At 34.5% G+C, this 14,757-nt stretch overlaps 1 protein-coding gene across 1 annotated transcript; it reads right to left on the bottom strand.

The window, feature by feature from the left end:
- Nucleotides 1–9,470: 9,470 nt before the first annotated feature.
- Nucleotides 9,471–14,332, bottom strand: LOC149416413 (motile sperm domain-containing protein 2-like). The gene has a single exon (XM_089641652.1). It carries the CDS (start codon nt 14,166–14,168, stop codon nt 12,699–12,701), a length of 1,470 nt encoding a protein of 489 aa, XP_089497778.1. The 5' UTR covers nt 14,169–14,332; the 3' UTR covers nt 9,471–12,698.
- Nucleotides 14,333–14,757: the final 425 nt, after the last annotated feature.

Raw genomic sequence — 14,757 nt, 5'->3', positions numbered from 1 at the left:
TAAAAACTATTTTGCATTTTCAAATGGAAAAGTTTTGACCCATTTCCATTTTGCATTTGAAATGGTTTTGGGTACCCATTTTGCACATCTCTGGCCGTGTGGTCTAGATGCGTGGATGTAGCGCTGGTCAGGCGCTGTGATCCGGTGTAGCGCTGGCCAGAGACGATGGCCGGGGCCAGGGCGCTGTGATGATCCCGATGAAGTCCATGATTGAACCGTGCAAAGCCGGGTGTTATCGTCCCGCGCGCAGCGGAGGGGCGCGGGTTGTCACTCGCGAAGTCTTGGTAATTGTTGAACGACTGATGGCTGACTGACTGTCGAGTTCCTTCACGCTGCCGCTTTTACAAGGTGAAGAAGCTTCTCGAACATTTTGGTTGCTATGTAGATATTGCCAAACAAAAATTAAAAAGAATAAAAGAACATCCAAGAAGCTTGTTTGGAAGAAAATCGAAACTTCTTGAATGCCGTTCGAATCAAATCAACTACAGAGGATTTGAATTCTAGTGTACCTGAAAACTGGTTGTAGTTTTATAACATAAATATTATTATTCTAAACCATTGAAAATGAGTTATTGTTTCACTTGATCGTGCCGTATCATCCTAGGGCATTCACCATTATTCACTATCGTATTCTACATTGTTACGATTAAAAAACTACAATATATCCACTTTTATTCGACTCTTTAACTCATTCCAGTGCAGATATAATGCTTTAGTTTTCCTCGGGCGTTCCCAACGTCTCCTACGATTCAAACCACTCTCTAAGCACTCCTGACACTAATAAGAACAAACGTTGAACTTTTAAGCGAAGTTCGTCCAGTAGTTTTGAGTCCACAGTCATTTTTTTATATATGTGGAAGATTATTCATTTCAATCACTGAGAGGAATTGAAGAAAATGGCCTATAACAATTTAATGTTTTATTTTTATTACCTTTGTTCTATAGTTAGCAATTTTGTAAAATAAACTACATTTTTTATTGTGTACTTACGTGGTTTTCCAAGAACACAATGGGACATAAAACAAAGCCACTATCTGCGTCTGTCTGTTTGTGCGTTTAGTTCAGAGGTTCCCAAAGTGGTCTATATGGACCCCCAGGGGTCGATATCAGCTTGCTGGGGGTCTATGTAAGCGAGAAAAACATTTGGGAGTCCACGAGATTCAAATGGGGGTACATACGAGCCGACCCCCATTTGCCTCAAGTCAACATTTAGGAGTTCCGTAAATGACACAATAGGTCTAACACAAATATAATAGACTGAGAAATTACTTATTTGATATTTGTATTTTTATATATCGTAAAGTTGTTTATTGAGGTATATAAATAGAGTCTACATTCCTTTTCTCGTCAGAATTAATATATTGAACAAAAACATTGCACATTGGAAGCCGCAAATTTTCCTAGTTCCCCAACTTGTTTTTGAAAAACGTCCGGGGTAATAATGACGTTCAACATTTAAATGCACTTCACACAGACTTCAAAACTAAGTTTGAGGACATTTTGACTATGGAAATGGAATGTTGAAAAATTAGATATCACATGACAAGAAGAACTGATCTGAATAATTGAGCAACTAACTACCACAACATGTCATCCATTCTACTAATATAGAGTAGTGGAAGCATGGAACTAACTTCCACAACATGTCTTCCATTCTACTAATATAGAGTAGTGGAAGCATGGAACTAACTTCCACAACATGTCATCCATTCTACTAATATAGAGTAGTGAAAGCATGGAACTAACTTCCACAACATGTCATCCATTCTACTAATATAGAGTAGTGGAAGCATGGAACTAACTCCCACAACATGTCATCCATTCTACTAATATAGAGTAGTGGAAGCATGAAACTACCTTCCACAACATGTCATCCATTCTACTAATAAAGAGTAGTGGAAGCATGGAACTAACTTCCACAACGTGTCATCCATTCTACTAATATAGAGTAGTGGAAGCATGAAACTAACTTCCACAACATGTCATCCATTCTACTAATATAGAGTAGTGGAAGCATGGAACTACCTTCCACACCATGTCATCCATTCTACTAATATAAACATATTTAAAATTCTATTGAACTCTTATTTGTAGAGAAGAAAAGATTGACTACGATTGTACGTGCGAATCTGCAGAATTTAAAATTAAATAGTAATACTATTTCTAATCAGACTATCTAATATGATTCCACATTTTAACTGTGCATTATCAATTTCGTGCCAGAATTAAATTACTGATAAAATTTAAAATCAATATCATCATATTATTATCTTACTAGCGAAATATAGTACTATTTACAATTTGTAAACGGGCCATCACGCTGGAAACTAAAGCGGCCTGAAGTAGATCAAAATCAATCGTCAATAGTTACATTAAAAGCATTGATTTAAAAAATATTAATATGTGAAACAGAACAAGGAATTTGTATCTGGAATTCCACAAGGCTCTCTACTAGGACCTTTTCTATTTTTTATAAATTTATTTTTATTTTATGCGAGTACCGCCCGATAGTCTCAACCGCTTCCAACAGTCTGTAAGTCAGTTAGACAGTTGGATATGTTGTGAGGCTAAATGTAGTGTTGAGGGGAAGGAGGTGGAGTAGAGGAAGGTGAGGAAGTGCCTTGGTATTTAGATCTGGTCATCAAACACGATGAATAAAGCCATTTCAAGAAATTTTTCGATTCTAAATGGCTGTCTTACATCACGTTCAAAATTTTAAAACTTTCTTATGTTTGCGTTCAAATTTTTAAAACTTTCTTATGTTTGCATTCAAAAATTTAAGCATTTAAAAAATTAAATGTTTATTTATAATAATACAATTTGAAAGCATATTTCATCACCTTTTCAAAATAGTTTTTAAATTTCGGATTCGTTCAGAAATTTTCAATTTATTTTGATTTTATTGCAAAGCTTAAATACTCTGATCTTCTAGCAGAATATGCCAGAAGCCTGAGTGGTTAAACAGTGTAAAAAATAGAGAATAGCACGATTTGTATTTTCATTTAAAAGTTTGCCATAGACGATCTTGAAAAATTTGAAATAATTCTACGAAACAACATTTAGCACTCGACTAAAAATATTTGTCAAGGTAAAATAAATATACATACAAACGGTTTAGGGTAAAATTTTTGAGGTTATGAGGCTCTTTTAAGATATACAATTCCGTAGTACATTATATTGATGTATCTCATCAGGTTTAGCCAGCGTTAGCAATGTAAGCGCACGAAAATATTTTTTTTACGACTTGATTACAAGACATCGACTTTTATCTACTTTCTATAAATATAATATGCATGTATTATATATATAAACCTTCCGCGAGAAATTCTCTACATGATAGTGAAAACCTTATCAAAATCCGTTGCGCAGTTAAGAATAACTAAGCGCACAAACAGACAGACGCGGATAGAAACTTTTTAAATATAATTTGAGATATTTGCAATTCTTAATGATTTACTTCTGGGCAAAGATGAGCGATGTCCGGTTAAAACTTAGTACCATATATTCGAGTGTCACTGGAAAGGACAAAAATCATTTTAAAAGACACGAACGCTCCGCTATACAGGGTGTATCGGCACTAACCCGACAAACTTTAACCAGCTATTCCTTAGCACATTTGGAGTAAAAAATGTTATGGGCACTTTGCTGTCCGGTAGCATTTTTTTTTCAATTAAAAACAAAAAAAATAAAATTTCTACACTACATCACTGTCATTGGCATTGCGTTTCGTGTTCAACAGCTGTTATAAGCAAGTATGTCAAAAGGCGTCTTCGCTCTTTCGCACACACTAAATAATAATAGTTAAAAATGAGACGAATGGTGCCGTGCCATTTCGTTGTGATTGTAGAAGTGCGCCAATATAGGTACACACGTGCATTATTCAACGGAATTCGAATAAAATATTTGCCAGATGGGTTTTCAAACTTTGACAAAGGATAAAACAGTGGTGACATGTGGTGAAAATATGAATAATACATTTTTTATTAAAAAAAAACGTTACCGGACAGCAAAGTGCACATAAGATTTTTTACTCCAAATATGCTAAGGAATAGCTGGTTAAAGTTTGTCGGGTACGTGCCGATACACCCTGTATATGAGGGGGACTCTAGTGACCCCCTTCGTGTTTTTACTAAAACAAAAACGGTTAAAAAATGTGTTGAAAATTATCGAATTTGAAAAAACGGTGTGAGTAAGGCTGCGAATACACATACACAGTGAAAAAGCATGCTTTTGGCGAGTAGCTGGCATGTTAAGTCTCATACACATTTCAGATACAGGCATCCTACTCAAATCTATAAGTTTCTTACGTGTAGCTAGCTGAGATGGTGGTACCAGAAAAAATAAGTAACGAACAGAAATTTTACTGTTGTAAAGCAGAAAAATTGTATTCCACAAGCACTGGAAGCAGCGATAGTGCATAATTAAGTTAAGTCTTGAGAGATAATGAGTGTTTTTTTACACTGGTTTACTGGCATTCTTTAGTCTGCTAACTACTGGCAGAGCGCGTTCAGCCATGCTGTGCGTCCCCCACGTCACACTGGCATACAAGTACACGCATACGACACATTACACTGGTTTACTGGCATGCTTTAGTCTGCTAGCTACTGGCAGAGCGCGTTCAGCCATACTGTGCGTCTCCCACGTCACACTGGCATACAAGTACACGCATACGACACATTACACTGGTTTACTGGCATGCTTTAGTCTGCTAGCTACTGGCAGAGCGCGTTCAGCCATACTGTGCGTCTCCCACGTCACACTGGCATACAAGTACACGCATACGACACATTACACTGGTTTACTGGCATGCTTTAGTCTGCTAGCTACTGGCAGAGCGCGTTCAGCCATACTGTGCGTCTCCCACGTCACACTGGCATACAAGTACACGCATACGACACATTACACTGGTTTACTGGCATGCTTTAGTCTGCTAGCTACTGGCAGAGCGCGTTCAGCCATACTGTGCGTCTCCCACGTCACACTGGCATACAAGTACACGCATACGACACATTACACTGGTTTACTGGCATGCTTTAGTCTGCTAGCTACTGGCAGAGCGCGTTCAGCCATACTGTGCGTCTCCCACGTCACACTGGCATACAAGTACACGCATACGACACATTACACTGGTTTACTGGCATGCTTTAGTCTGCTAGCTACTGGCAGAGCGCGTTCAGCCATACTGTGCGTCTCCCACGTCACACTGGCATACAAGTACACGCATAGGACACGATACACAATCCACTGATTTACTGGCATGCTTTTAAGCGAGTTACTATTATATTTATCTACGGCTATAATCTATAAAAAAACATGAGGATTTAAAGTCAATACCACGCCATCATAGACACTGTATTAGTTTTTTTGGAATGTGGAAAAATAGGGACTAAAGATCATAAATCATAATTAACCAATGAAACCTTAGACTTAGACGTCATTGAGGTGGCATTTTAAGTCTCAAAATATTAAATATGTTACGTATTTTAGGTTTTTTTACATTCGTGAAATACTTAAAATCATTTGTTTTTCATTTGAAAATTTCATCGCTTAGAAATATTTCAGATGCTTTAAATTAATACTGCGACTAGAACACATCTTGGCCTTTTGAAAAATATGTTTTTTTTTAGATAGGTTTTTTTATAAGCCCGTAAAAAAATAAAGTATCAGGCCTATAAAAACTGCTTTAAAGTGCAAAATCTCCAACTTTCGAACACCTTTTCGGATACGGTTTTATTGTATAATGTAGCAAATTAAGTTCTTAAGAATATGATCGGAAAATATTTTAATATTTGTGCCTGATTTTTACAAAATAAAATAAAACACGTTTTTGTAATAATTCAAAAAAAAAAATTCTGATGTCAGCACCAGTTGTTAGATTGAAAGCCCTTGTTTATTGTGATGCTGGAGGTATTGTAATAAAGGAGATCAAGAAGAGAAAGGTTGGGAAGTACCTGGCTATTCGGATCCAGTCACCAAACGCAGCTTAAGCCATTTCAAGCAACATTTAAATTATGGATTGTGGTCTTTAATTAAATATATTTTTAAATGTAAACAACATTGTATACTTCCTTTAATAAATGCAAAAAAGTCACATACTATTTAATATCAGGAAGTCATTTTTGCACTAAATACAAAAAAAAAATGTTGACAATACAAAATTTATTATAAATAATGACATTGATAAAAAAAAACTAACTCAGCGATTAAAAATATAAGAAAAAAATGGTAATTAATATATATTTTTTTATCTTTAGGCAATTTGACTTTACTGTGTGTGATTTTGTAATAAAGGCGTAACAGCTGTTGTAGGTACCGCAACTAGAGTCTAGTCGAACACCTTACTCATTCAGATGCCTTGCATGCATCCAGCATCGTGTTTCAAACATAGTTTTCAGCTTAATAATGACATTTTTTACAGTGAAATCTCTAAATAGTAAAAAATAAAGTCGCTATTCGCGTGTCTGTTTGTGCGCTTAGTTCTTCCAAACTAAGCAAACAATTTTGATAGTATTTTCACTATGTATCATAAATAAATGTATTTTTATTAAATTTCAGTTTTATTCAGAAATTGATGAAATTTTGCACACTTGAGTTTAAAATCAAGAGAAAGGTTTTTCTCACCAAGATTAAAAAATTGTGAGAGCACACACAGCTAAAGCCATTTCAAGCAAGATTGCAATTCTGAATAGTGGCCGAAAGACAAGAAGTATATCCTCGTATAATCGAAATTAATCAGTGTTGCCAATGCGATGAGAATTTTTTAAAATTTAATTATTACATTTTACTGTCAAACTTAGGCCGGGTTGTTTCAACCTTAAGCCAGGGTTTAGCAAAATTAATATTTAGTCGTTCTATGACGTTCTAAAATTTTAAAATACTAATCGAAAAAAGCAAACTTACGTGAAAAACTTGACTTAAGCATCAACAAATAAATGGCCTTTGACCCCAAATTGCTGACTTAATAAATTGAATAGTAATGATAAAATTAACATATTAAATCCTTCAAATACAGGGTTTTCCAATAAGAGGTGTTATTTTGAAAAGCCCGCTATTTCGGTAGATGTTACTTTTGAAGCTTTCATTTTTTGACATTTGACAAGTAAAAACTACGCCATTATTAAAAATGGAACGATACACGCTTCACCAACGCATTGAAATTATTAAAATTCACTTGAATGAATCAAATGCAAATAATCTTGAGTGATGAGGCCCATTTCCACCTCGGTGGCTTCGTCAACAAGCAAAATTGTCGCATCTGGGGCTCGGAAAACCCAAGATTTATTGTTGAAAAGCCTCTCTATCCTCAACGTGTGACTGTTTGGTGCGGTTTATGGTCCGGCGGAGTCATTGGACCTTACTTTTTCGAAAATGAGGCTGGAGCAACAGTTACGGTGAATGGATTGCGCTATAGAGAGATGATTAATGATTTTTTATGGCCGGAATTGGATGGTATTGATCTGGACAAAGTTTACTTTCAACAAGACGGCGCTACGTGCCACACAAGCAACGAAACCATTGATCTTTTACGATTGAATATCAAAATACCACCTCTTATTGGAAAACCCTGTAAAAAGTAAAAAATAATTTAAAAAAATGCACTTGGCATCATATTATAAAAAACTGGTTGAAGTAGCAAAGTAAGTAGGTATAGTCAATATGTGAAGTTTTTTATTTTTAATATCGTGAGATGACTAAATTGTTTTTTTTCAATTTGCGAGACGAGTAACTAACTAATCAACTAAATAACCATCACGCCGTTTCCCTGAAGGGGTAGGCAGAGAGGACGGACTGCCAAATAGCTCGGTCTTCGCACACACTCCTTGCCTCATTCACATTCATACATCGTCCCATACATACTCTTCTCCATTTGAGGCGAGGTTTAACTGCGTCACTTATGGACACACAGATTAAGAAAGCTACAAGCCAAAAATGTGTATATTCTTAGTATACCTTATATTGTAGGTAATAGGCTTTCAAATCGCTTGACAAATGGAGTCTAGAAACGTTCGATTTCAAGCAAAAAACTGGTTTTTATTTATTTTAAAAATAATTTTATAAGAAAGCAAAAAAGTTAATCAAGTGAAACTATCGCAGATAATCTTAGCTATAATACTGTATTTTTTTAAAGTTGTTTAATTTACGCGTTCATACATTTCTATTAAAAAAAATATTTTTTTAGTAGTTTACATTTATATTTTTTATTGAGTAATTTATTTATTTATTTGTATTTTACTCGAGCGGAATGATAGGAAAACCCTCAATTTATCTAAAGCATATTTTTTGGTATTCATAATGTACACCAATTTTTTATAAAGATTAATCAAAATAGTGATTTGGCATTAAGCTTCGCTTTTTGTGGGTTACCTTTAAAAGATAGACATATATCATTTTAGACTTTTCTGTGGGGCTTTTTAATATACACAATTCCGTAGTACATTATTTTGATGTATCTCATAAGGTTTAGCCAGCGTTAGCAATGTAAGCACCTAAAAATATTATTTTACGACTTGATTACAAAGCATCAAATTTTCTCTACTTTCTATAAATATAATATGCATGTATTATGTATGTAAACCTTCCGAAAGAAATTCTCTAAATGATAGTGAAGACCCTATCAAAATCCGTTGCGTAGTTTAGAAGAACTAAGCGCACAAACAGACAGACGCGGATAGCGACTATATTTTTTTACTTGAGTGTTCTCTCTGATCTGGGACTAGTGTTGAACAGAATCAATTCAGATGTAGTTAGAATAAATGAATTTTTTTTTTAGCGTTAACATCCATATAGGAGGTCTTGAGAAAATAATTCGAATGGGGTCCTTTCATGTCCGTATACAGTGAGGTATATATTAAAATGTACATAAAACAGTAAGGATCAGCATTGAACATAAGTAGTATTAATAGGAACTACTATTACCCAATTAATCAAAAGATTATTTTTTTAGACTCACAAATACCAATTTGGAACCCAAAATTACTTTTATTTTAGAGCACATCAATTTTAATACGAAATATAAAAAATCAAACAAAAAAAAAAAGTTTTTTCTTACTATAGCACTTTTTTTTTTGTTTGACTGAGGATCAAACCTTCATCCCCAGGGAGTCAACGGGGCTAACAACTGAGCCAAATCCAAATTGCGTAGGACTGACATTCATTTAGTATATTAACTGCTGTAATGTCATCAAATTTCAGAGAAATGCGTACATATCTGTGTATGGACGCATGATTGCCTTCAAAATTGAATAGAACGCACTGTCATCGACAACGAGTCTATCAGCCGAGTTCCAGCTCGATCGGATGTCGAGAAGTGGGTTAATTTCATTCATTACCAAAAAAAAAGAAACTCAAATAGATTAAAAATAAACCAAAATCTTCAATTTTTTTGTAGCTTATTAAATGACAGTAATAAAAAAAGTGAATTTTTTCCAACATTGTATAATTACAAATAATATAAGCAATACAACAGTAGATATAAAAAAAGATTTTTTTTAGTAAAAATATGTACAAAAAATGGAATAAAAATCAACAATAATTATTAATGTGAAGTTAGTTTATATGTTGCACAATCAGAGTTGACCAAAAAAACATGCATCCAGCATTGTGTGTATTGGTGCATACGCCTACACTTTCAATAATCTTGTCAGATAATTATATAATTTTTTTTGGTTTTTTAATTTTACCGGAGTTTGAAACATGCTGTATGCAAGCAATGCAACTCTGTTTGCGACACAAAAACATTCAAAAGAGAAACATACAAAAAAAACAGTGTTGTACATACCACCTTAAAATTAGCAAAAAAAAAACTATGTTACTAAAACTCAGTTTCAACAGATATTTGGAATAACTCGGTTTTAAGTAGCATGATCTAATCATTTTTAACTTCAATTAGGTTAGGTTGTTTGTCAGAAATTAAAATGAAATTTGCAATCAAACGGCCAACGAGTGCCATTTTGTTTTTCTGCGATTTGAAAGGTACACGTTAAGCGCCAATTTTACGTCCATTTCAACAATTGTTGATCAGTAAAAAATCACAAATATAACTTTGTTACGCTTGCCAGCTGATTATAAATTGTTCAAAAGTCAAAACGAACCTAGAATAAACGTTTAACGAGGACATTTCAAACGTAAAAAAAAAAATTTCATTGATTGTCAATTTTTTTTCTCATTTTACAATAACTCCTCACAGATGGGCCAGATGTAAATATTTTCTTTCATGTCCTCCGTCATCTTTGAGGATGCTGCGTGAAGCGTCTTAAATTACATTTTAATTTCCGCGAAACACTCTAATCTTTACAGGTCAATTTCTACATTATCCCGATTAAAAAAAATCACATTATTATAAGAAATTGGCATATTTATAAAAATTTCTTAAATTTATCAAAATTTTAGGCATTTTTTTTTCTTTCATTAATGACTGTAAATAGGTAAAAAAAAAAATAATAAGGAAGATTTCTTCGAATTACGATACAATATATTTTTATTTGAAAATTTGATCGCTTAGAAATACGTATAATAGCTGCTTTAATTCAATACTGCGACTAGAATACATCTTGGACTTGGCAATGATTCCGCAGTTTTTTTAGTCGTTTTATAAGCCCAGAAAAACATAAAGTAGTCAAGCCTACAAAAAAGTACTAAATAACACCAGGTATGGTTTTTTAGGTTCAACAATATTAAAAAATTGTGCAATCGAATATTCGATCAAAGATTTTATTTGTTAGACGCAAATAATTTTAATATTCAATTATGCTACCCTGACACAAATACATTTTTCTATAAATTCACATGTTTTAATTTCTAATTTATGAGATCCCTGAGGCGTACGTGTGTCAAAACCACGTATGATTGTAGAAGAAATGTGAGAGATATTCGCAAACGATAAGAATGCAAGACTGATCGTAAGAAAGGGGACATTTAGATGATTTGGGCATGCAGAGCGAAAGAACTAAGGAGTGTACTGAGAATATATGACGCAAAAATGGTACAATAAGTCGGGGATGCCTGAGGAAGATGGCGCAATCAAGTGAACGGAAAACTTGAGTCGGACCATGTGAAGAGTCAGAATTACAGATGACACTAAACACCTTACAAATAAGATCTTTAATTTATCAAATTATTTTGGCTACCACGGTTTTATGACACGTGTGTCTCAGGAATCTCATAAATTAGAAATTAAAATACGGAAATTTGGTAATGCAAAATCATGTGTTTTTGGTTTGAAAATTTTGTCACCTAGAAATGTTTCAGATGCTTTAATTAAATACTGCGAGTAGAATACATCTTGGCCTTTGAAATAATCGAGTATTTTTTTAAATAAATCTTTTTATAAGGCCAGAAAAAAATAATGTATAAGGCCTATGAAAACTGCTTTAAAGTTCAAAATCTCCTACTTACGAACCCATTTTCGGTTATGATTTTATTGTATAATGCGGCAAATTAAGTTATTTATAAAATGATCGAAAAAAAATTAAATATTTATGCATGAACATCCACAAAATAAAATAAAAGGCACTTTTTGGCCATGTTTTTTTCTTGCATAAATCAAAACAGGCGGATGGTGTTAAGCGGGAATTTAAACCTTATCGCCATCTACGTAAGGAATATTATTGATAGCGGCTCAATTTAAAATATTACACGACGTAGTGCATCGCCTTAAATTAGAAAAGTTAGATTTTCAAATAATTTTCTTTTTATAATTTTAATAATCAATTGAATATTAGATTGCGCAATAATTTTACAATTGATTTTCTCTCGAGTGGATAAATTTTTTTAAAGTAATCAGTAAAATGAGGAAAACCCTTAATTACTCCTATTACATCATTTAAGGTTAAACGTAACGTACGTTATAATGTACGCATTAAGATTATAACTCATGTTACGTTAACCCTTAGGAAAAGTATATACGTTTTCTATCATATTATAAACATTTTAAAAATTACTTTTAATAATGGTAACACTTTTATCAAATTTTATAAGCTGCTCATTTTTTGGGCTTAGCTCGCAGCCAGCGTAAACTATAGACAATAGAAACAAAGGGAGATATGGCATGTTTGTGTGACGATTGTCACGATGCTAAACGATACACAAGTTGGTAAAAATAAAGGCCGCTATGCGCACATTTGAAATATGACTGACGACATGCGCGGATACATACTAATAATGCTGCATGGTTCATCTCCCTTGTTTCTATCATCGGTAAATATTTAGATAAGTTAGACACAGTTAAAATACACATTTTATTTTAAAATCACTTTTAATCAGTAAGAATCAACAATTGAAAGATCGACTAAAAATGGCAAATAATACATTTTAAAAATGTGAAAATTTTACATATTATTTAAGGTTCTTAGCTTTATAGTTTGGGTTAAATAACAATAGGCCACCAAGTGAACTGTCGATTTAAATGAATTAACTGCATAGAGTAATGCATTATTTTCAATATCATGTTACTGTAATAGTTTTTTCTCATTGTTTTGAGATAAACTGATTAAAAGTGTTTTTAAAATAATTTGTAAAGATGAACAATGCCTCTATCTTCAGTATGATGAGATAAATATTTAAAATTGTACATTGAATCATGGCAGACGCCAGTACGCACAGAAAGCTATGATATTAACAAACATAACAGCGCACGATATCGCAAGAATCACTAGACGAACGTTCCAGTCTCCGTTTTGGAAACCAGAAAACATCTCATGTTATGGCCGCGTGCAGAACTCTGATTCTCCCTCCTTTCCAACATACTTAAAGAAGTAAATGATCAAACACGTTAGAACGGACGTCAGAAGAATGTTCAAGAGCTGCAGCGTTTTTAATCCTTTTAGCTGTGATTCCAATGATTCTTCATTTTGTTTTAATCCTGCGATAACCTGCGTCATCTGAGCGATGTCTTCAACGGGATGTTCGCTTGTTTTCGACACACTCGTAATTAGATTGGGTCCGTTTTTAACGATCTTTTTACCAGGATATGTGCAGCGTAATTTGTGTTGTTCCATTTCAGGATTCGAAGTGTTGCGCCAAAGATCTGACACTTCTTGCGGGGTTAGGTTTTCTTTCAATACTGGAATGCACATAACGAGGAATTTCTCCTTTGCCGCAGCTGGTTGCTGATATCCTTCTAACAGCAAGAGAGAAATCTGTTGTGTCGCATTCGGTAACAGCACGCCCATGCTCGGTCTAACGCGAAACTTTTCCGGAGATGTAGTTTTGATTTTGTATGAAATGGGACCACCGTGAGAGTTCGTTAACATAAAGCTTCCGGACATTTCTTTTCCTTCCGCAACGAAGATGACGGAATCGTCCGGCTTCAAACTGAAGAGAGACACTTTGGAATTGTTGTTGTTGATTTGCGGCGGGTTTTCTGTTATTGGCGATCCCGGGTCTGAGAAGGTCACCTTTTTAGAAGCGTTATCACCTGTCGCAATGTAATTCCCAACGCTCGGCTCTGACACAAACGAATAAACGTAATCATCAGTCCCTCCCCAGCAGCGTTGTGCCTGTTCTAGCGGTATAAAATCCTTCACGGTCGACTTGTTTATAAACTTCATCTTCGCTACGGCTTTCGCTGGCAACAGAGTCTTTATAACTTTGAACGCCGCGTTTAGCACCCACGGCAGCTCGTAAATAAAGATGTAGTTTAAGAAATCTGGATAGTAAAATTTAAACATGCTGATCAAATACCTTGTGAAGTCCATATCCATGTTTGATATTCCTGTGTCGGCCATATCGAAGAAAACTGAGATACGTTTGCACTTATCGACGCGGTCCAAGCGTTCTAGCCAATATACAATACATTTTTTCAATTCTTCAGCATCGCGTTGACCTTTGCTGTGTTTCTTACTTTTAAAAACGAACATGGTGCAGTCATCGATGTCTTTTCCTCGAGGGTAGAACAATCCCTCTTGCATGTAGTCCATATTCAGACGGGACTCTCCGAGTTCGTTAACGTTGTTCGTCTTTCGCCATACGATTGTTTCAATCAGCATTTGAAGAGCGAGGTTTACATCGCATTCCTGATGATCCAAGAACTTCTTGAGCCAGGCATCGTCTCTAACTCGTTCTATATCAGCTGGATGTGGTTCTCCTTGCAAGAGGGGGAGACCGGCTTCCAATTTGGCGTAGAATTGCCCTCTCAATTCCTCGATTTGCTTCGGCGTGGCGACTGCCATTTCACCTTCGATTAATTAACGAACGAATGGCAGTGTTTGCGACACAGGTGTAACTGACACACGTTGATAAATGAAATAACAATGGAATGATTGACTTTTGGACTTCAGCAGCTGATAGCGAATTTGATCGGCGATTATTAGTTTGTTTGACGGCCGAGGCGAGTTCTGCCAACTTGCCGAGCAATGTGACAATAACGACTTTATTTATATCCTACCTACTAAATATGATATGCAGCGTCTAAATGTAACTTCGACTCCTTATGGACCAAAGGTGAGAAAACAGAAAAAAAAATATTATTACTTAGTAAATATACAGACACGGGACACTGTTAATAGGCAAATTTATTTATTAAGTTGTTTCTCATTGTTATCTAACAGGAACAAAGTATGTGTGTGTTTTTTTTTAATAATATCTTCCTTTTAACTATGTCACGACGTATATTTGTACATTTTCCAATCTTATAAATATAAAAAGATTATAAAATCATTTTTTGATAGTAAAATCCGCATTAAACTGAAACACACTATATAAATATAATTATTTTCCAGATAAAGTCAACACATTTAATTTAAAAAAATCAAAGTATAC

Source organism: Hesperophylax consimilis, chromosome 17 (assembly GCF_061612785.1).
Source record: "Hesperophylax consimilis isolate HC1 chromosome 17, BYU_Hcon_1.0, whole genome shotgun sequence".
Taxonomy (NCBI): domain Eukaryota; kingdom Metazoa; phylum Arthropoda; class Insecta; order Trichoptera; family Limnephilidae; genus Hesperophylax; species Hesperophylax consimilis.
Note: the sequence above shows the minus strand (reverse complement) of the source record. Positions and strands in the feature narration are given on the sequence as shown.

Bases quoted from the DNA above. Each gene is read 5' to 3' on its own strand.
- LOC149416413 (XM_089641652.1), bottom strand. From the start codon at position 14,168: ATGGCAGTCGCCACGCCGAAGCAAATCGAGGAATTGAGAGGGCAATTC.